This window comes from Daucus carota, chromosome 1 (assembly GCF_001625215.2).
Source record: "Daucus carota subsp. sativus chromosome 1, DH1 v3.0, whole genome shotgun sequence".
In the NCBI taxonomy this organism is placed as follows: Eukaryota; Viridiplantae; Streptophyta; class Magnoliopsida; order Apiales; family Apiaceae; genus Daucus; species Daucus carota.
In genome coordinates, this window is record NC_030381.2 from 47,727,163 (window position 1) to 47,749,720 (window position 22,558).

General features: G+C 35.5%; 2 protein-coding genes across 3 annotated transcripts; both read right to left on the reverse strand.

Moving 5' to 3' along the window:
• Window position 1: 1 nt before the first annotated feature.
• LOC108204177 (uncharacterized) lies at window positions 2–12,220 on the reverse strand. 2 transcript variants are annotated; one of them, XM_064085789.1, is made up of 18 exons: window positions 11,656–12,220; window positions 9,920–10,439; window positions 9,474–9,734; window positions 9,030–9,121; window positions 8,063–8,272; window positions 7,582–7,986; window positions 5,516–5,694; window positions 5,283–5,376; window positions 5,095–5,151; window positions 4,023–4,154; window positions 3,831–3,902; window positions 2,958–3,071; window positions 2,720–2,881; window positions 2,491–2,619; window positions 2,224–2,325; window positions 2,069–2,148; window positions 1,268–1,414; window positions 2–806 (listed from the first exon to the last, which is right to left on the reverse strand). In XM_064085789.1, the coding sequence occupies exons 1-18, from the start codon at window positions 12,133–12,135 to the stop codon at window positions 236–238; spliced, it is 3,807 nt and encodes a 1,268-aa protein (XP_063941859.1). In that variant the 5' UTR covers window positions 12,136–12,220; the 3' UTR covers window positions 2–235. The 2 variants fall into 2 exon arrangements, with proteins under 2 accessions (XP_063941859.1, XP_063941860.1); XM_064085790.1 differs by lacking the exon at window positions 2–806 and adding an exon at window positions 911–1,084.
• Window positions 12,221–13,108: 888 nt separating this feature from the next.
• LOC108204833 (30-kDa cleavage and polyadenylation specificity factor 30) lies at window positions 13,109–21,548 on the reverse strand. Its single transcript, XM_017374468.2, has 7 exons — window positions 21,024–21,548; window positions 19,970–20,341; window positions 18,177–18,339; window positions 17,888–17,998; window positions 17,432–17,500; window positions 14,755–14,841; window positions 13,109–14,287 (listed from the first exon to the last, which is right to left on the reverse strand). Exons 1-7 carry the CDS (start codon window positions 21,407–21,409, stop codon window positions 13,406–13,408), a joined length of 2,070 nt encoding a protein of 689 aa, XP_017229957.1. The 5' UTR covers window positions 21,410–21,548; the 3' UTR covers window positions 13,109–13,405.
• Between the last annotated feature and the right edge of the window lie 1,010 nt (window positions 21,549–22,558).

The following is a 22,558-nucleotide window of genomic DNA, read 5'->3' on the forward strand; positions in this document are numbered from 1 at the left end:
ATGAGATTTAACAATGAAATTATATATAAAAATAATTTATCAATAGTCCATTGTCATATTGTCATTTTAACTTCTAATAAGAAGCGGGACTAATATAGTAATTTTACAAATTATATATCACAAACAAAACTCTAAAAATACAACACTGACTTGCAACGAGCGGAACCTATACCACCAGTATACTGCTAGCCAGCTTTAGTTGTACTCCTCCTCATACCTAGTTCTTTTCCATCCATTATCTGTTTTTCTTGTTTGCTTTCTTCTTACCTCTCTTGATCTTAACTGACAGTGCATTTGAGACGCTCTTACCTTCGAATTTCTTGGTCAGCTTTACCACACTTGACATACCTTTTCGTGCAGCTGCCCGCTGCTCAGGCCTACGACTCACCATCTTTCTATCAAGTGGCCAATAAGCATAAGGTTCAAGCTTATTCTTTCTCTTCACATCACCGGCAGCCTTTTTGCTGGCATACTCCGAACCTGTGTTGGCCCACCCAGACTCTGAGGTTTTCCTACGCTTCTGAGCTTTTTTGGAGTTCACAGACACATGGCTACCTGCTTGACTTCCTGACTCTAAGTCAGGTTCAGATGGCATCTCTCTTTTTGGTTTCTGTCCCTCCTCGTGGATTATCAGTCGACCTTCTGCATCCATCTCTAGCTCATCATCAGACTCTGCCTTCTTCTGTTCACTTGATCGAAGAGCTGACCTTGTCTTCAGCCGATCAAGCAGGTCAAGAGGCTCATCATCTATTTGATCATATGAATCTTCCGGCAAAAGTTTAGCTGCTTTCCGCTTTCTCTTGGACCTGGACAATGAAGAGTATTCAGATTTAGGTCAGCTCGGGGAAGTTAATTATATGCCCAGTATCACCATACTCACTTCCCTGTCGAAAGTTGACAAAGCACTTACTATATTGAACAGGTTAGCATTGAATTGAAAAACTGGTACACAATAATGTCGCACGTCGACAAGCATTTGGTCATCGAATTTCCTATGGTGTGCCAAAGGGCACACAATAGTCACTAACTCTCATGAGAATACTAGCTTTTGATTGATGGATGGATAATAAATGTTAATGGCCCCCTGCATTCACACCAATTCCACCAATCAAAATAAGCCATTTTCATAAGGGTTGGTGCTTAATGTGAGCCCTTGGGCACACATTAGAAAGTCCGTGTGGTCATATTCATTGTGCAAGGTATATTACAATACACTGTATAAGTATCGCCGGTGTTGTGTGATGCGCAAGTTAAACTTCACACATACCTTAATGTGGATGCTTTAGAGTTTAACACTGACACATTTTTTGTCTGTCGACCAGACACTGAATCGGCACCCATGTATTCATTATCACTGTCGTCATCTTCGTCGCCAAAATCAGAAAATATTTTTGTATGATTCCATTTGCTTGCTCTGTAAAGTAATAAACAAAGCATTTAACTTCTGAAAATCACCTGTGTGAGTGTGCTAACAAACAAACTCCGACTTGTACACATGCGGTCATGCCCAAAGTCATTTGACTGTCACATCATACTCAATGACAAATATATATAAAAAATAAAACTGTATTATTTAAGATTATCTATGGAACTGGTCAACTGGTCATTTACAGTTTTTATTGTTATCATGTAAAACCTTCCAGAATATCTTCATGTATGATTAGCAGAAAAGTTGTTGGTTCTTATCCAACTGTTTTTAACAATGGCAGTCTTTGCATTATCCTAGAAGCATAACTAAATAACTCTACATTTTTTACTCGAGCTTATATGAAATCCTTGAGAAGATAGTTTCTAACCATAAAGACTTCACAATGAATTAGATACATGTTGCAATACCACAGATTTATATCCCTCTATAATTGCAAATTGCAAGATATTTATTTGAAATAAATTATAAGTTCGATTGGAACCAGTTAGTTAACACACAATACTATGATTTAACAGTACAATGTGTCCAAAAACAAGTAAACATATACATACAGCTAAAAGAATTAATAAAGCTCCAAAGCTCTGGCTGTTGTAAGTTAATCATGGACTGGATGCAAGAAATACATAGACGTCACATTACCGTGAAGTAGTTGCTTTTGAAAATTGAGATCTGGTCTCTTCTAGATTAGCAGCAAGTTTCCTCTCCTTCCTCTCCTTCATCTGCATTTAAGGGAATGGGTGAATTATGTATCTAACTCATTTCATTCAGACCAAGAATAGCGCACTCGAATATACCTTTCTTATATTGGTAAGAAGTTTCATGTGCTCTTCAGGCATTACTGCTCTAACGGCATCAAGACCACATTTCTTTACAAGCATCTCAAGTAGTAGTTTAACCTGCATGTGTAAATAAGATCACGACCATTATTAGCGTGTTGACAAATATTAGTGTCAAAAAGAAAGGCACAAAAGTGTGACCAATCCACAATCATAGATAACAATGATAAATAGTGGAAACAGAACGAGTATTAATCATACAAATTGAAGCATACATATAGCAACCTTAGCTTTGAAATGGTTCTTCGTACTATCTTGCCAGTTCAGTAAACCTTCAACTACAGTCTTTAGATTTGCATGCAAACCCTCAGCATGTGATTTAGCTACCAGAACTTTCAATAAACCTAGATTAGCCTGCATTGGAATTGAAAAGCAGCATGTATTTTAGTGAATCTGTTTATACTATAAATTCGACATACAAACAGACAATAGATCCGAGCTCTTGCAAACATACTTTAATTATTTCTCTATTTTTCCTCTGGAGGAGGAGCAGCGCCGACGGAAGAACATTATAAGCACTAGAAACTAAATCAGTGAACTCATAGGCCAAGCGAGCTAAGCCTTTTACTGCAGCACTGATAGAATGTGGGGTCTCACTAGCCAGTCCTCCAGCCACCTACAACACAGGTGGTAAATAAAGCACATGCACAAAGGTAAATATTTTTGCATACAGAATCAAGTAATCCGACTACCAAGTAAAAATATTGCCGCAAATTTTCCTTCTTGCCGCCCCTATTTTCATCCCCACAGGCATGCCCAATTTGCACAATAATATCATATGCCCTGTTCCTTGTTTTCTTATTAGCCTGCAAAGAGTAAAAATATCAACAGGCATACTTCATCATATATGCATACAAATGGTGATACCAACTCTAAAGTTTTTCTTAATAGAGTTTACTTTATCTTTTAGCAATCTTTAACAAAATATCTAAGAACATATCTAAAAGTTATGAATACACAACTAAACAAAATGTAGCAATATATAAAGTAATGTAATAGAAAATTATTTGATAAAACACTTGAACAATAGAGGGATCAATATAAAGAGGACTGAGAGGAGAGAGATATTGGTAGATACTTCAGTGGTATAAATCATAATAACTACTGCAAGTACAAGGAGGCGAGCCACTATTTAGGGAACAAATGTAAAATATACTACCTACTGGTAAGACTACTGCAATAATTTATTAAACATATTGGCTACACTTCCTGCAATATAATGTCACCATGTCAACCTCAACTGGCATATTACTAACCTGCTAATATATACGATATAGCAATATGTATCCATGATACAACTTGCATAGTTTAATACTGGAATAATACCAACAGACTATGTTGTCATGTCAACTTATAGTCTGATAATGTTAATTTTTAGTTTTTACTGCAAGAACCTTTTCGATCAAGAAACAGATATACAGGTTCACATAAAAGCAAGCAGATGACAAAACAAAGCAACAAAAAACATACACCAAGATTGATATACATATTGGTAGCATGGTTCATCACAAATAGATAAAAAAGGATAGCTTCATGCAGGAGTTCCAGTAACTAACGCAAAATACCTCTTTCAAAGCAAGCATGATTTCCGTCAAAAAGGAAGCAATTACAGCATGCCTTCTATCTTCCAAATTATCCTGCAGGTAATTCCATATAATACACCAAATGATATATTATTTGCACACACATTAGTGGAAGTATGGAACCATATTGATTTGTATAAAAAAGATTTTGGATGAGTAGATATCTCTCGTTACCTTGGACACATGCTCAATTAAGTAGTACAAACAGTCAAGTCTATGACGTTTTGCTGCAAAATGGCAAGGCAGCACTTCTATCATCATATTAAGCAACTCCTCAAGCTTTCTTGAAATAAATCCATCAGAAGACTACCATAACAAATCATAAAACTATCAGTTTCAGAAAATCAGCTAGAACATATAGGACAGAAAAGTTAGGGTGAACATAAAATTAAGATGCAAAATATTATTCACCTTTTACTGCATTTTCCTAGTTACTTTGTTGTAGTCAAATATTAAATTATTGTACAGCTAATGTGATTTTAAGCATATTCTTGTCTACTAAAAGGCTTATTCAGATATCTTTTTAATAGCTGACTATTAAAGGATTCTGCTTATCAACTTCATTTTCAACATGACCTATTGTCAGATATTGATACAATTCAAAACTTAAGCAATTCATTGGTTTAAAACATGGTTGTCATGACGGCAAGTCAAATTGATGGACATCCGGTTAGTCGACTAGTCCATGACTGGCCGACAAAAAAATATATTATTTAATTAAATATTATAATATAAAAGTTGATAAAACTATATCATATTATAGATACTCTTATACACATGTGCATATATACACACAGACACACACATGATTTAAATGCATTTAGAAGAAGAAGAAGAAATATAGGCTAAAGATATAATATAAAATTTCACCCATTGGTTTAGGAATTAGGGCTCAATTACTTGTTTTTATTTGTTAAAATAGTTTTGAAACAGGTTTCGACCAGTCTTGGTCTTTGAAATCACCAGTCAACAACCCGAAGCGACTAGTCAATCCGACTAGTTGCCCAGTCGAACAATTGGTCAACTAGTCACCCGATATATGCTTTCTTCTCCAGTCTACAAGTTCAGTCGACTACTTATCCTCGAATGCTCGACCATGGTTAATGACAACAAATCAATTAGATATTGAGAACGAATACATAAACTTAAGAGGCACTTGTTAAATTCAAACATTGAACAAGATATTATAATCAGAGAAGGCAGCATATTAAAAAGTGCAGCTTGTTGACAAGGAATGAAAATCTACCTTGAGAATAACAGAAAGAACTTTGTATGCTTTCTTCTGAATCATCCCATCACTATCCTACAATCCATAAGTACCATCCTCTAGTTAATTAAACATATCAATCAGATATACACATATATATATATATATATATATATATATATATATATAACAAAGTATATTAAAAAAAATAGAAACAACTTATGAACCTTCAACGCAGGCTCTAATGCAACAAACAGAAGATCTGTCTCTTTGGGGTCCAAGCCAGGCAAAAGGGAAACTGCCAAGTCAAATAATTGTGCCCTGTACAGGAAATGCAAAGTAGGATCAGATGCTCTCAAACCCATCCCCACCCTTTCCCTAAAGATTACCGCCCTACATATATGTAGTGTATAACACAAACGCAGGACAGAAAATAAATGTAAAAAAAAGTTACAAGCACCTTGCCACTGACAGAGAAACTTCGGACGATGAGCTATCAACCTCCATAGAGTTCGAACTTTTAGAATTTTGTGCTTTGCCAGCCTCTTCAGTCACCTTCAATAGCTTCCTCATTGTAGCCGTATAAAATCTAGAGACCACGACTTTATCTGATATTGAAGCGAATTCACCAATGGTAGCCTACAAGAAGTGTAGATGTCGTAATACAAAAACATTTATTAAGCATTTTGATAGACAATATAAAACAGAATATAAACACATTAGTACTGAGGTAATTCAGAGGACACAGAAAGAGAAAACTAGAACGAGTCATGTAGAATTATCCATACATATACTCTTATAAAATGTTAAAGTAACACAGTACAGACTTGTACCAGAGAGAATATGATTCCTCTCAATGTATAAATTCAATGGGAAAATGTCTCATAACTTTTACTCGAGACCTATACTAGGCAAGCATATAAAAATTTACTCTCCAAGGTATCCATGAACAAAAATACAGAGCTTAAATGCTTTAGCAGCACTGAAGGAAAACAAGACCAAGTTTTGAAGGATTTGATACTATAATTCCAAATAAAAATAATATATCAGGCTGATGCAGGACAAGAACCATGAAGAAGGATTATCAAACAGTAAAAAAAGCCTTAGTGTTTAACAACAAATTCTGGTCATCCACTACCCCAAGGGTTTCCCAAGTCCCTACGGACCCTACCAATCACAGAAGACAGAAAGTGAAAATGGATCTCAACCCAAAAACAAAAACTCTCAATTTTTAATCATCATAGTGTAAGCTAATCAGCATGAAAAGAATTACATCAATTATGAGGGTCGCCCCAATAAATATAGATAGACAAGAACGTGTAAGCTAATCAGCATCTAAGTAACAATTGGGCATATTATAAAGTACCTAAAATTGTATTTAATAACAACCATATAGCTACAACCCGCATAACCTAGTAGATAAACACATAATTCTCTGTAAGAGATAAAATAAAACAATTAAATGATATATATATATACATACATACATACATACATACATACATATATATATATATGTATATATATATATATAAATTACAGTTATTTTAACTTGTCCCTGCCATAGACAGTTGTGGGTGAAGAAATGAATCCAGGAACAACTTCTACATAAAATTAAGAAAATTTATTAGTTCTGCCGTATTATAAGTGTTAATTTCTTTCTAAGATTCACTTTCAACCATAATTCAATATAAATTCTATATCTTAGATATTTTAAATCATATTCAATATCAAATTTCAATAATATAAAATTTATAATTCTTAAACAGAACTTTACATAATTTAAATCCTATTTAAATTCCTGATTCAATAAAACTTCTTACATATATAATATTTAAGTATTGTACTACCTAGGTGTATTAATATCCAAGAACGTGTTTCACATGAGCTTAAGTAATGCTTGTCTAATTATCTTACAGTATCAGCCCATCTAGAAGGCCTCTCGTTTTGGATCTAAACCTGAAGTTGGCTTCAGGCATCATCATAACACCAAATTGAAATTCCAAAGTCTACCCAGTGCTACTGAACTTGTCTGAATCCCATAATGTTGACCAGACACCAGAATTTTATGAACCTAGCATCCGCTAAGAAAAATCTTTTACTTTACTGTCATACTAAACTCTCCGACTATATTTGGGCATAAAACTTATTCTCTGTTTATATACATGTGTAAAACAATATCAACTTCATGCACAAACTAGATCAAGCTTAGGCCCCTCAATCTTCAACTGTTAGGACTTAAAATTCCCTGAACCTCAAAAACCTGTGCAATGATGCATAAACCTCTCAGAGTCAGGAAACCTTAAAAAGTTAAAAAAAATTGGCAGGCTTGCAGCACACCAATGTTTTTGAAAGTAAAGCAGTAACATGTGCTCAAAATACTAGAAACTATACACATGTAATTAAGTACAGCACATTTAGAATTTGCAAGTAATTGATAACTATAGATAAAGAGTGCATGATAGCTTTTATGCGCATTTGCTGCCTTGTATGGACGAGAAAACACTTTTTGGGAATGATATGTACCTGAAGAAGTCCACCATCATCTTTGGAAGTCTTTAAAAAGATCCCTGACAAGACGGACAAAATCTCACGAGCAGATAATCGCAATGCATTTAAATTCTTAGCTGCAACCTCTGGAGTATAGCTGGCAAGTGCTCGCTCCCTTGGATTGTTCGTTTCAGTACCAGATATATCGTCATTCCCTTCCAGTATCTTCTTATTTTGCTGAATAAGAATCAGCAAACTAGAACATATTACACCACGAATATCCGGTTCATCACGTAGGGAGCCGCATAATGCTTTCTCTAAATCCTTGAAACTTTCAGCAGTATCCAGAGGATAGTTGCAGAATGATGGCAGCAGTGACCACAAAGAGTAAGTCAGTCCATCAACAGTCCTAGCTTCACGAATCTTTCCTTCTTGTTCAAGCTATAGAAAATAGCATGAAAAGGCTGACGATTTTAATCAAAAATAATAATTAAAACAAAGACAAACAGGTTCATACCACAGCAGACTTCTTCTTCATCAGGCTAATCATATCGAAGATCGACTCCGTAAAGAAGTTTAAACTTGAACCAACAGTATATTGCTTCAAAATTGGAAAAAGCCAGGCATTGACCTGAGACACGTCCTGGGCCTCCAACTTAAGAGGCAGAAGGCTTAAAAATGTTTCAGGACCCATTGCAACCAGAGCAGATCCTACACATTCATGCAACTGCAAGAGACTTGGTTTTATATACAAAAATTGCAGAGAAAGCTCCTGGACTATTGTTCATATTGAGAATTACAAGCAGTTTATGACAACCTACCCACAACATGGTAACATTTAAATTTGAGGAATAAACACACAGGTTGCACCAAACACATGTGGCTAACAAAAATCGGTAGGCCTTATAAACTACTTAACCTGATATCAAAAACTAGTGTCAATGAAGGGATCAAGTCCCCAAATAAGATCATATTCAGGATATTAACCAAAGTTATCCACATCATTGCAGATTAAAGTTTAGTTTTCACATCCAGGAGTTGGCACAATTTTAACAAAGTAAGTGTTACGGTATCATGAAAAACCATAAGGTACGATAAGAAAGCAGCAGTACATTTCAAATTGAGTACCGGCCTGAACTTCTAATATATCAACAACTTAAGAGCCAATTTAGCTTGCTTTAAAGTATAGTTACTTGCAAACTTAATCCACATTTTGTAAAGTTATTACATGTTCTGATTCTTCAATAACAATGTATAACTTACAATCTATCAAACTTTGGGAAAAAAAATCGACGCAAGGAGGGTAATTTTTGAAACTTGTGAAAAATTCAAACTATATGTAGCTGCTTTCCTATTCAAATACATTTAAGTGTGTACATGTAAATGCAAAGAAAGAGGGTATCTTACAGAAGACAGAATGTCTGATATCTTACATGTAGACAGAAGCAGACAAAGAACACAAGGTTAATATATAATGACATTACCTGTTTCCTGAACGGGAAGTCTTCATCGGGCAACTTCTGCATGTCAGCCAGGTTTGTCAGTGTTCTCCTCAATAGGTATGAAGAACTGTCACCTGTAAAATAGAGCTTGTTTATTCTATAACTTTGTCAACAACTGTTTTATCATCCAGATAAAATAATGTGTCAATAACTGTTTTATTATCCAGATAGAATAATATTGTCACTTGTAGCCACGGACTCAAATCAACATAATAACTCATTGCTAAAAGCCTAAAACCCAACTCAAAAACACAGTAATTCTAATAACATATGTTATATCCATTTCCAGTTAATTTTTAGTTTTATCAATTTGAAGTAGGAGCACCAGTATCTCAACTATCCCATTATTATTAATATTAATTGTAAACATATGTATATAAACACAGAGTTACCAGGACTTACAAAATAGTACAATATTCAACTCACCTAACTTGTCAAACATTGCTGAAACAACTTGTAAAGACGTGTCCCAGACTGCAGCATATCGATAGTCGAGTAAACTCTCAATAGTCGCGCACACTTTCTCAATGATAGTCGGAGCAGACTTCCGTGATCCTATCTTTGCACTTTCATTGATCTGATTAACACCTTGTTTTATCAAGGTGTCATCTATGCATGAACATATTAAGCTCTTAAATGCCTCTATGGCAACATACAACGGTTCTTCATGTTCAGAAGCCATAACATCTGCAAAAATGTAACAATTCAAATTGTTTTAGTGAACTGTATATAATTTCTTGGAAGAATTTTATTATTGAATACAAAACCATAGCTTCTGATGCAATTTACATATGCATCATTACAATTGTTCATTTAAATACGAAGTAACATTCAAGAGAGGGGGGGGATGGAGGATAGAACAGAAGTCAAACCTGCGAGAGCACTAAACACCACCGGGAGCTTAACTACACAAATTTGCCTGTTTATCAAAAAGACTTTTTTCATCCCTGCGTCTAGTAAACGAGCAGTGACTGTCATGCTATCCGCAGATGTCTCATTGGTAGAGATCAAGACAGCTAAGGAAACCAACAGATCAAGCAGCACTTCAGCTGAAACTTCTCCTTTCTGGTGACGACAAAGCACATTTAGGCTGTCAGTTATGCGCCTAGTAACAAGGGGCTGATGTAGTTCCAGTAGGGATTTATAGTACTTCAGGATATTGGTTGAGGACTTCAAAGACAATAGAGGAAGACAATCTTTGAGAGCTTCCAAAATGTATAAGACCTCCTGGGCACCTGTAGGTCCTTCGGAAGAACTCGCATTGGATCCTCCGGCGAGCAAAAGAAACCTTTCGAAAATGTTTGCTATAGCTTCACTAGCAGGAGCAAGAATGGCAGTACCCTGAAAACTTTGCAGGACATCACGGAGGCATACATGTGATTGCCTTCTTACCTGTTGATCATATAAACAGGGGACCAGTACGGATTAACTTCCTTCGGACTTCATACTACTACCAAGAAAAAGAAAAGCTTGAATCTTTAATATCAACAATCAAAACTGATTAAATTGCAGATGTGCAAGGGCACGTACCCCTCTCTTCTTCTCAGTTAAACTTCAGTAATAACTCAAAGAGGGAATTAAAAAACACATTGATTCTTTTTCTATATTTTTAAGAAATGAATAATATCGTCAAGTATATAGCCTTTTTTGAATACATATAATTTCTTTTAATTTTGAGAAATAAATTAAAGTTTTCATAGGCAACAATATTCCTTCACTGGATTTAAGTCTAGTTATAATATGAAATTGATTTCTATCGCAAATAAAATAAATAAATAAATGGTGACCATTATACTCTGAAAATTGAAAGTGTATTCACATTCTTTATGAACATCTCCTCTTAAAGTTGCTGAAGTCAACAAGAATATATGGAGATTGGTTATGAAAACAGGAAGCAAGCATCACCCTTCTCTGTGAAGCAACAGCAGCAGTAGCCACCACAAAGACAGGTAGAAAACTTAAAGAACAAGTGTACTCAACTGGGATCAGGAGTTTTGGGTTAGTTAGTCCTATCAACTTCATATCATAAGGAGATATAGCCAAATCAATCACTGATTAAAGTATATAAATAATCTCTTACATTAACATCATCTTAGCAACCTTCTAACACAAGTTTTTACATTCATTAATGACAATTCTTACAAGAAAACTCAGAAGTAAACTTCATATGAACCCACTGGCCAACTATGCAGTCTTTGACCAATATTAATAGAGATTCATCATCAGCAAATATTTGTTTATATTGGACTTTTTAGTTCCCGCACAATTGCTTAATAATTACTGGTTCCAACTTCCAATTAATGATCTTTATTGATGGCCACTAGACTCTTCATATATATGCCATTAATTTTGAATCTTTGATCACTTGCAATCATTCTGATTACAAATTTCTAAGCGGTACTAACATTTACATTACTGCAACTAACATTAAAATAACATAACTAATAAGCCACCGCTCCTAATAACCATTCCTAGAATCTAAACTAAGCATATATGCACATTCCTAACACAACTTAATATATATCACAATTCATAAAATGCAAAACCTACATTATCACTAAATACACAAAAAACATATAAATAAATTAATTTATCGAGAAAAACCGACCTTACTCCGACTATCTGTGGCGTAACTAAGCAAAATTCCGTAAAGCTGTGACACATCATTCCAACTTACACTCCCTCTAACCATCACCAAACACGCCACACACTTCAACCCGGCGGCAACCCCTGCCTCACTCACCTCCTTTCCTCTCAAAACCCTAACCACCAGCTCCGCCACAAGCTCAAACTTCTTCTTCACAACAGCGCCCGACAATCCCGGCAGAATCAGCGACAAAATCGTGAGGAGCGAGTCGAGCGCGTGACCCGACGGCTCCGACTCGGACGAGATGCTGTCGAGAGACGAGCAGGCGGCGCCGAAGTACGCGATGAGAGAGAGGGGCTGGTTGTTGTCTTTGAGAGTTTGGGACATCGCGCCGGTGACGGCGATTAGGTGCTGGTGGTGCTCGGCAGTGGAGGAGCCATATTTGGAAAAGATTTGGGAGCAGAAATTGTCGGTGTCAGCGATCAACGGCGGCGATTCCATTTTTCCGGTTGTTTTCGTACCGTTGGTGAGAGAGGCAAGAGAGAGATATACTAGGGTTTTAAAACTACTTATCTCTTTTGTATTCTTACGAAATTTACAGTTATTAATATTTGTTTTCTCATAATTTTATATTTATATTTGTTTCCGTGTTAGCTTCAAAATCAAAAGAGTAATGTTTGTTGGGGGCCTTTCTTATGATATTTCGTTTTGAATTAAATGAATCAGTTAATTTCAAAAAAAAAAAAAGAATAATTATTTTAATATTAAAAATAATTGTTGTCTGACAGTATCAAAAATGTTTACAATTATCTGTTATCTATTCCTATTATTATTAAATTAAATCAGTTCAATAAAAAATTGATCACACAATTATTATTTGTAATTTTATTTATTTTTAAATTTATCATAACTAGCTTTTAAATCCGTGTTTTGCACGGGCTGTTTTAAATTATTTTTTGGTATATGTTCATCTTTTTTAAATTGATATTATTTGTATTATAAAGTAATTTTTATTTTAAGTCATTATTATGATATTTATTAAAATATGAATACGAAAAATATACACTATTTAAAAAATGAGATTCTAGCTGAATTAGAATCTTTTTCATATAGTTATATATTATATATATAATTATTCTAATATATATATAATCATAATAATTAAATATTTTAAAAGTCGGTCGATTGACTGATTATTCGATAATCAGACGGAATTTTATTCCTATGTGATAAAATTCAGTTAAATCGATGATTATTTGGTCAAAACTGGAGTAATTAATGAAAACTAGATAGAATATTAAATTTTACAAAATTTGTAGGGGAAATTTAATAGATGCAGGTAATACATGATTGCATATAAATCATGCCCCGTACAGTGTTCACTGTTCAGTAGTGCATGACAATAAAGCAACTACCATGAAAGAACTCAGTGACAATGTAATATACGATTTGGTGTTTAGCACCCTATAGTCCGAGTAAAATCTGATAATCAAATAGTGCAAGTTTTCAAACCTTCACATATAGGGACACCAACCCAGAAATGAATAGTTAAGTATAAGAATACAAGCATCTAACTAATCCTAACCTCAGTTTCACCTATATTTTTATATCGCATATTATACAGTGGGTGAGATATAGTTCCCGCTAGTTGGGAAACAAAATCCAGTAACTTTGCATTTTAATTCTCACACAAGTCAATAATTTTCTCAATATCATACAGTTGCAGTTCTTACAAATCACCGATATATCAATCACATGTTAATGTCACTGTCTATTCCTGGTCCTCAGAACCTGCGGTAGCGTCTCGCTCAGAGCTTCGCCTCTTCTTTCTTCCTTCCCCATGTCTTGACCTCCTTGGTGCCTCATCCTCACTATCACTTTCATTATTCTTGAAGCTATTCCCGTCACCTATTTGATCTTCTTGTTCAGGATTCATTCTTCGCTGATGCTTTGAAATATCCTGCCCACCCAAGCCTGCTACATCCACACCCTTGCCTTGATCTGAGCCTGCACTATATCTATCGCTCCTATAATTTGATGTGGCCTTTTGATCCCTCTTACCCCTGTTTGAGGCCTGAGAGGATTGCGGTTGAGACTGAGGATACATGGGATGCAGGTCTCCAAGTCCAGGACGAAGAGCTCTTCCTCCAGGTCCACCTCCCATGAAAGGAGCCCTTCCCGGACCCATCATCATTCCAAATCCACCGTTCAGAAAGTTTCCGGGATGGGAAGGACGGCCTTGGAACATCATGCCCCCAGGGCCAGCAAAATCACCAGGGAATCTAGGGCCAAATGGACCAAAACCACGGGGTCCCATATTAAACATATCTGGCACAGGAAAACCATCAGGTCCATAAGGAAATCCATCAGGCCCCGTCATGATGGGCGGAAAACCACGCATTCCAGGCATTGGTCTGCCACCTCGTGCTAGAGGCATGTTAGGAGCCCACATCATGCCCCTTCCCCTACCTCTGCCTTGACCCATCATTGGAAATCCCTGGCTAAAGCTCTGATCCTCTTCATCGCTTTCTTCTTCTTCCTCCTCTTCATTGTCCTCAAATGGAACAATATCTTGATTTTCAGTCCCGTCCTCGGGATTAACTCCCTTGGCCTTCTCCTCCTCCCTTTTTGATTCTGCTGCTAGTGAAATTTCCTAAATACAAAAAAATTATTTTAACATCAGTTTACATAGTCTCAATAATATTAGCTGGCAAACTCTAAAGTAAAATCAATATAAAATTTCACAATATGCTGCCATCATTATGGGGTTGACATTTGAGCAAAATAATTAAGCTCACATTAGAATAAAAACTATATAATCTCTCTATTTTGTTCTGGGAAAAAACATAATCTCATCTAGTAATCCTCCATTAGTGTAAACAAACATTTACTTACTGCATTTGTTATGGAATTAGATATATGCACATAATCCTTGTACATGTACAGTACACAGTTCACTTCCAAATAGCAATTATGCACTTATGTTTCAAGCCTCCAGTATGGAAATTAAAAACATTATTTTCTACCATACCAATATGATACTTATTAACTCTTCTCATGTGCTTATGTTCATAGTACATTGAAAAGGACATCAAGAAATAACTAATGAAGTAAAAGTACCATCAGCTCACTGTCTGGCTCAAGATAAAGCAGGGAAGCCAACTGCTCGCCAATCGAGGGCTCCAGCTCTTGGCAGTCTCTGCTGATCTGCAATCAATTAATGCCACAATATAATGAATCTGATTAAGTAGCACAACGCTCAAATTAGGCTGACCATGACCAACTTTCACCTTGCATTAGATACGTGCAATATAGGTGCCTACCCATCAGAATAAAGTAGCTTTATATGCAGTTATCTGTTGATTATTATATTATCATGAATCAAGTAGCCAATAAAGATTGCACAATGAATCCACACAAATTATTCTAATAACTATGTTGTTTCTCCTACTTCCTGAAAAAAGGTGTCAATGAACATAAGCTGCTCAGAATCCTGAATGATTTAGTTTAAATGTAATTATAATCAACAAATATAATTTCAGGTCCTTTAACTAAGGTTCCAACACGGAAGCTTCGGATTTAGGTGACTACAACTAAATAATACACACAAGCTAAGATTATTTTGTATTTGTACTAAGTTATAAGTTAAGAAATTTGTCCCCGAAGAAATTAAATAGGTGTATTCAGCATTTAACTTGCATTGCTTGCAATTAATAATTTAAAGAATAAATGACAAGCGCATATCCAACACAAAAGAAGTCCTATTCACCAAAACATTAAGCAGCACATCCCCTAAACCTCAAAGAAGTAAAAGTAACTGAGTGGGTGTTTGGATGGTAGATGGAAATGGGAATGGGAATGGGAATTGGGATGGGAATGAGGGGTATGGGAATGAATATTCCTATCCCAAGGGGTGTGGAGTGAATGATTAATTCCCATTCAATACCACAAAATGGCTAACCCAAACACCAACAAATGGATTTGAGGTTCCGATTACCGTTAACCGGGATTATTAACCATGAACCAAACACCCCTAAATAGGTTAAGAAATTTGCCTCCAAATAAATTAAATAGGTGTATTCAGCATTTAACTTGTATTGTGCCTGCAATTAATAATTTTAAGAATAAATGACAAGCGCATATCCAACACAAAAGAATTCCTATTCACCAAAACATTAAGCAGCACATCCCCTAAACCTCAAAGAAGTAAAACTAACTGAGTGTTTATACCTTCTTCAAGATAATGTTAAGTTGCTAACTTTGTTATTTGCTCCTTGAAGTACCCACTACAAGTGACAGTAACACTGTCTCAGTTCAGTTGGGATGGAAAGGTAGAAAAAGAATGAAAAATCAATATTACGAAGAGAAGTAGAGGTAAGTAGGAAGGATGGAAGAGGTTAAAGTAAAAAATGATACAATGTAATATTTGTGATATGGGAGAGGAATGGGATGTACTTCAAACCGGAAAAGGTGAAGGTGAGGCCAGTTTGATGGAATGGAAATAGCTGAGGAATGAATAATTACTCATGAGAATTTATTACATAATTCATATAATCATCCTCCCCATTTCCTGCATCTTAAACAAGGACAAATCCAATATTTATGACAAAAAATATATAGTTTATGCTACCATTACTACTGAACATTCCCAAGGCCACAAACCCTTTACCCCTTAAACTGACATTTATGAACCTACAAATTCCTTCGTAGTTCCCCAGTTCCCCCTACTACAGATATCCTTTAGCCTTTAGCATTGTACCTTAAGGGAGTGTCTTCTCGAGAAAGGTTCAGGCGACAGCGCATATAAAGCTTTCTAAGAAAACAAGTTGGAAGAGCTATTCCTTCTTTCTTATGTTTTCACCTGTCTAATATGTGAGGTATGACATAAGTTTGCTTATAATGTATTTAAGAAACTGATAAATAAATATTAACTTCCGTGTTTGGCTAATTGTAGTTTTTTCCCCTGAAAAAGGACTTCCACACAAACACAGAGTCAGATGGCACTATCCTCTATTCCTCAGTGTAATTTTTTGTATGCACTGTAAGTCGATAAGTAAGCCGAGTAGGCTATTTATTTCGAAAGCAAGTTGTCCATCTGCTCCTTGGATAAGTTCCTGAAACAACTAGCCTTTACAATTCCCTGCTTACTCTCTCCACTACTCTGTATAATGAGTCCTAACAGTACTTGATACTATGTTTTTTTAAGACAGCTTATTGTTATGTACGGGAGGCTACCTACACGATGTTTTTCTTGCAGTGATTCTAGGTGCAGTGATTCTAGGAAGGTAGCATAGGAATATCTCTTTATCCATCACACAGGTGACTCTGGAATTCGATCAGCATAAAAATAAACATCTAGAGCTCCACAAAAGTCACTATACCTTTAGGCCATGTTTGTTTGGAGGGATTATAATCCTCGGATTATCACCCTGTTTATCTCAATCTTAAAAAATTTACAATCCCATGAATTCACATCCCCATCATTGTTTTAGTTCATTTCTATGGGAATATAATACCTTTTGAAGGAAGGTATAATAATCCCATGAAAAATGAATCAAAAAAGTGATCGCAATACAATCCCATCAGATTGTAATCCCCTAAATTTATGTAATTATCCCGGGACTATAATCCTATCAAACAAACATGGCCTTAGAGATTGATCTATACATTTCCAGTTTCCTCTCATAAATTCTACAGAAGTTTTGGGATTTAATATGACTAAAACCCACAAGACTATAAAAGAAAACCAATTATGTAGAGTTAATTTTACGGGAAATATCATGAGAATAATGCTTACCTTGACTGGCAAGTTCTCATTGTAAGGATTCCTCAAATGGCGTGTTTTGTGGAAGGATAGTTCGCAAAGCTGTGTATATAATACATTACAAGCATCATCACAAAATACAGAATAGATAGTGGAAAATAAATGCACTACAGAGACCAGAGTATACATGAAACAGAAAATGCATGCCTCAGCAGCTCACCCACTGCCTGAATATCCAATCACATATCCCACAGATAAAGGCAGGGACTGAACCAAGTTTATTTTTGAAGGGCGGTTTTACGTATATGAGGTTTCAAGAAAAGCAAACTATAAATTGTAAAATATATAAACTATATATTCATTCCAAGTTTCCAACACCCACCGGGGTGCCAGTTACTTGCCAATAAGTGACGCAGACATGTACAATTCCAATTAACATATAGTCATATAGCAACCAAGATCAAATAAGTCGGTACAAAAATCCCATACCTTCAACCATTTGACTGAAAAATTCCTTCCATAATGGGCCGTTCCATGAGCATACTTCCAATTTCCGCCGACAACAGACCCACCAATTTTAGATGTCATCTTTGCACAGCCCTAGAAAACAAAAATGAAATTCAATCCTGAAATTTCAATATATGACAGACGCCTACTATGACAGGAAGTTCTTACAAGGAAAAGAAAAGTACCAATGTGAATACTTATATAAATCAAACTCATATCGATCTGTTGTGCAATTTGCACAACTTTGCTGAGGAGTAAATCTTGAACCCACCTGAAAATGCCGAGTCCTGTTTACTGAAAATATTAAAATAACATTTTCCACTGAATCAAAAGCTTCATTAAGTTTAGCTTCATTGCTCCTTTGTGTTGCCCAAACTCCTTGTTGCACAGACAACTCAAAATTCTCTCTATTGCAACTTTTGACAACAAAATACCTAATTTTTAAAATAGATGATGAGTATTTAAACCAAATATAATCCAAACGAACTGCAGATACAAGATGAAATAAGCAATAAGTGATTAATAAGTAATACACTTGATAAATGTTAAACTTGTCCGGGATTACTATTGTGATTTGCATAAGAAATCATCATGTGGGAGTAACCTGGTTTTTTTGATTTTTTCTTCTTTTTTTTTTGGTTTTCTGTTTTTTTTTTTTTTTTTTGGGGTGTGTGTGTGTGTGTGTGTGGGGGGGGGGGGGGGGGGGGGGAGCTGTTCTATTTCCAGTCACAGTCTCTGTAATTCAAGACCTCAATCACTAGTTCCTTCTGACCTAACTGCGTCCTATAAGTGAACCTTTGGTCGTTGATAATCAACCATCATAGGCACTCGACTTATGTGCTAGGAAAGGTCTAGGGACTAAGGTTCAAATTTTGGGAACTACAAAAAAAGAGCATTTATTCATTAATACTAAAAAGCGATTATATAGTTCTATGGTTCGATACTCATAAGTGTAGATCGCATATTCTCAAAGAAAAGGATTAGTAACTTCCCTACTTTACAGAAACTACCGGAATTCTAAGAACATAGAAATGATCAAAATTTGGTCTATTTGACGGTAAATAAAGTTTTTTAAAATAAATATATATATAGACACACACACACACACACACTTCCTTTAGCCCTTCATTCCAAGCCCAGACGTCGCATAGAATATTAGAACCCTTTCAGCCATACAAGCTTTCAAAATTTAAAATTGCAAAAATTAGACAACGATCAGCCAATTAGAAAGGTGCTGTCTTAAATATATCTTCTTGTCATAGCTGCTACTCTCAACTAATAAAGTGATTTACTGAGTTGATTAAGTACTGGTAGCCACTGAGCCAAGCCCATCAGTCAAGGGTGGTAAAAGCGTAAGCAGAAGTAATTGGAGCTGGCATTATATAAAAGTTTGGCTGTGAGGAAGTTTGAACGTAATTGAAGCTCACAACAAGACGTGGGAATGAGTGTAAACCCCACGGTACATCCTAGAATTTACAGTCTTCTTTATTAAAATAAAGACCTAGTTTCAATTATAAATTTGAACATATAACGACTAAAATGGTTATTGCTTTCAAAAGAAAATCAATATTTCTAATGAAGTTCAACACGTAATAAAATGTAAGAGATAGAATGAGAAATAAAACCATGATATATGGAGAAATTATGGTACTATTTGAACAGTACACATCTCAATTACCACAATTAATGTGCCCAACTTGATGAAAATTTTTGTTATAACTTCAGTTTTCAATTAATCAGATAATAATTAGATAAAAATCCGATATTATTATATATGCTGTTCAGTTAAAAATTAGCAAGGTCAAAAGTAAACAGGCCACAACACCAGAATAAACCAATATCCTCCTCCAGTACGAAGAGCAATGTAAAAAATCATGGAATTAGAATACCTAATAAATAGCATCAATATATAACGAAATGTGTTGAAACATACTAACTTATTCAAGTAGACTCCGATAAATAAAATTACAAATACCATATTAAATAGATCTCTTGAATGATGTTCATTTAAATACAATAAGCAATGTACAAGGCCTTATTCAAACCTATGAACTCTGAACGAACCTAGATATTCCTTGAGGCAGAGGAATAGCAGATCCATTAGCTTGATTTTGCTGGCCATTAGAAAGATTCTGAACTTGGGCCTGGATAACTGGTTGCTGGGCCTGTTGCTGCTGCTGCACATTGGGTGACTCTGTTGGTGTGGGTTTCATTACTTGATTGACACCATTAGCACTTGCTGGAACCTGAGGTCTTTCTGCATTTTGAGTATAATTGGGGTTACGATTTTGATAAAATCTGTTCGAGTTACTGTAATTGTGTGATGTCAGTTGCTGAATTTTTTGAAGTACTTCTTCCATTGGAGGTGGAGGTCCTGGCAGCTTTGCATGCCTATACCGACAATCAGGACCATTTGGACAGAATCCCAACTTATACCTGCATAAACATAAACCTCTAGATTAATAAATCTCTAACAAGCTATCAACCCAATAAGATATCATCCAACTTAATCGACCTCACATAATTCCAAATTTCTGACTAACAGTCAGCGACGCACTCTATTTAACCTTAGGAAAAAGAAAGGAAAAAAAAAAACTCTATTCAACAAATATTAGCTATCACATAAATCTAATCATCAAAGTTGTAACATGGAGCTAATCGGAATGCTCTTAAAACACAATATTAAGATGTAAAACCCAAACCATGTTTCAATTTACTTTTCTCAAACTTTTACTAATGTCCCATTTCAAATATATGCTCTTTCAGAAAAAAACATGCCAGTAACCATTATATAATCATATTTTGTATTCCTATTACAAAATCAACCTTCCCTGGAGTACTCACATATAAAAAATATTTTTCAATTTGATACCACTATTGCAAATTATTTCATTCTATACCGTTTCTCGGGCGATACCACATAGCATTGTCTAATTAACAAAACACAGTAATGGTCCTAATGGATCCATAACTTAACAACTATCAACTGAAACTACAAATTAAAGCCTAAATCACACAAATTCATAATTTATCACATTATATCAAATACAGTCATACAATTATATAATTAACAAAACAAAATTATTTATAAAAATAAATCAAATTGAGCTAGACATACATATTACACTCCTTGATATCCTCATTGGTATGCTTATAAACACAATCCTGCTCTCGACACTCTCCATAAAGTCGAAAAAACCGACAAATCGGCATCCGAGCCTTATCATACTGGTGCAAAAACCCACAGGCTTCCCCTTTCATACACAAACTGCGAAGCCAGTGCCGACACACTGTCTGCCGGTAGCTCCGCCGTCCGGAGAAGTTCGACGGTGCGGACTGATCGGAAACATCCGCCGGCGGAGCAGAATAGGGTGTGTTCGCCGCGGAGGCGGCCGGGAGAGAGGGAGGTTGGTGGATGATTGGAACGGAGGCGGTGGGTTGTGTGGGCCCGGAGTCGAGGCCGCCTTCGAAATCGAAGCTCAGGCCACCTTCGCCGTCATCCATGGCCGGAAATGGATGTATAGTTGTGACTTGTGTAGTTGTGTGTATGTGCGGAATTGTGTGTGATCGTGAGTTTTAATTAGGGCTTTTTAGTTTTTCCGGAGGAAAGGTTTTAAAAAAAATCTGCACTCAATTAAATACTACCGAAAAATGGTATTTGAGAAATAATGTCCAAAATAACAAATCTGAGTAGAATTGCAAATATATGATCTTAAATACTAGTTAGTTTGGCGGATAATCTAGCATTTTCAATTTATGAATTAGATGCTAGATCGTGCAGGGTTTTTTATACGTTACGCGACATAGCATTCGCCATTCAGTTCTTTTAGGGTCTGTTTGGGGGTGCTGTTACAAATTGCTGTGCTGTCAGAAAAAGTGCTGGTAAAAAAAGTGCTGTTGTAAAAATCAGATAACTGTTTGGTAATTTTTTTGATATGTGCTTATTTTGAGTTATAATATAATAAAATTAATGTTTTTGGTGAGATTTGATATTGAAATCTGTAACAGCTTCCTGCAAAAGCTGAAAACCAGCTTTTTCCAAAAGCATGGTATGACCTGCTTTTTCTAAAAGCAGCTTTTCAACCAAAAGCTGCTGTTCAGAAAAGCTGCTTTTAGATTTACCAAACAGTTTTTCACCTGCTTTTCAGGAAAAAGCTGCTGTTGCTGTCTGCAACAGCAACGCCAAACAGTACCTTAATCCACGAAATGTTACATAATGTAGCATTTGTAATGAATATCCAAAAACACTGCGCAATACAGTGTTAATAAAAAATATGTGGGATTTGATCCTGATATTCAGGACATCAATGATAGATGTGATGATGAGGGTCATCACCCTTAAATAAGTTAGTAATGTTGTTGTGCAGTCTGCATATGCTTAGATAGTGTTTTGAATTTTGATCAAGATTTTAGTAAGATAGTTTTTTTATAAGATAGTTTTTTTTTATAAACTATAATCTATTTATATTTATAATTTGATTTCTTAAAGCACACTCCTTTCGTTTCTTTTATTTTTTACGATCCGCAATATGTGATTTTTGTTATATTCTTTTAGAATTGATTTTGGAATTGATTAGGTTTTCATCCCTGTCTTTATAATCGCGCTATTCGCATTTTAACGGTTGTATCCGATTTTGATTTTCTGTGGATTCT

Bases quoted from the DNA above. Each gene is read 5' to 3' on its own strand.
- LOC108204177 (XM_064085789.1), bottom strand. From the start codon at position 12,135: ATGGAATCGCCGCCGTTGATCGCTGACACCGACAATTTCTGCTCCCAA. The intron at 9,735-9,919 runs GTTTGACTTCTG...ACATTTTTGCAG, and splicing joins GGTGTTTAGTGCTCTCGCAG to ATGTTATGGCTTCTGAACAT. The intron at 5,695-7,581 runs GTACATATCATT...CACTTCTTGTAG, and splicing joins ATGATGGTGGACTTCTTCAG to GCTACCATTGGTGAATTCGC.
- LOC108204833 (XM_017374468.2), bottom strand. From the start codon at position 21,409: ATGGATGACGGCGAAGGTGGCCTGAGCTTCGATTTCGAAGGCGGCCTC. The intron at 17,999-18,176 runs GTGGGTTCAAGA...TTTGTTTTCTAG, and splicing joins ACAGGACTCGGCATTTTCAG to GGCTGTGCAAAGATGACATC. The intron at 14,842-17,431 runs GTAAGCATTATT...AATTGATTGCAG, and splicing joins ATGAGAACTTGCCAGTCAAG to ATCAGCAGAGACTGCCAAGA.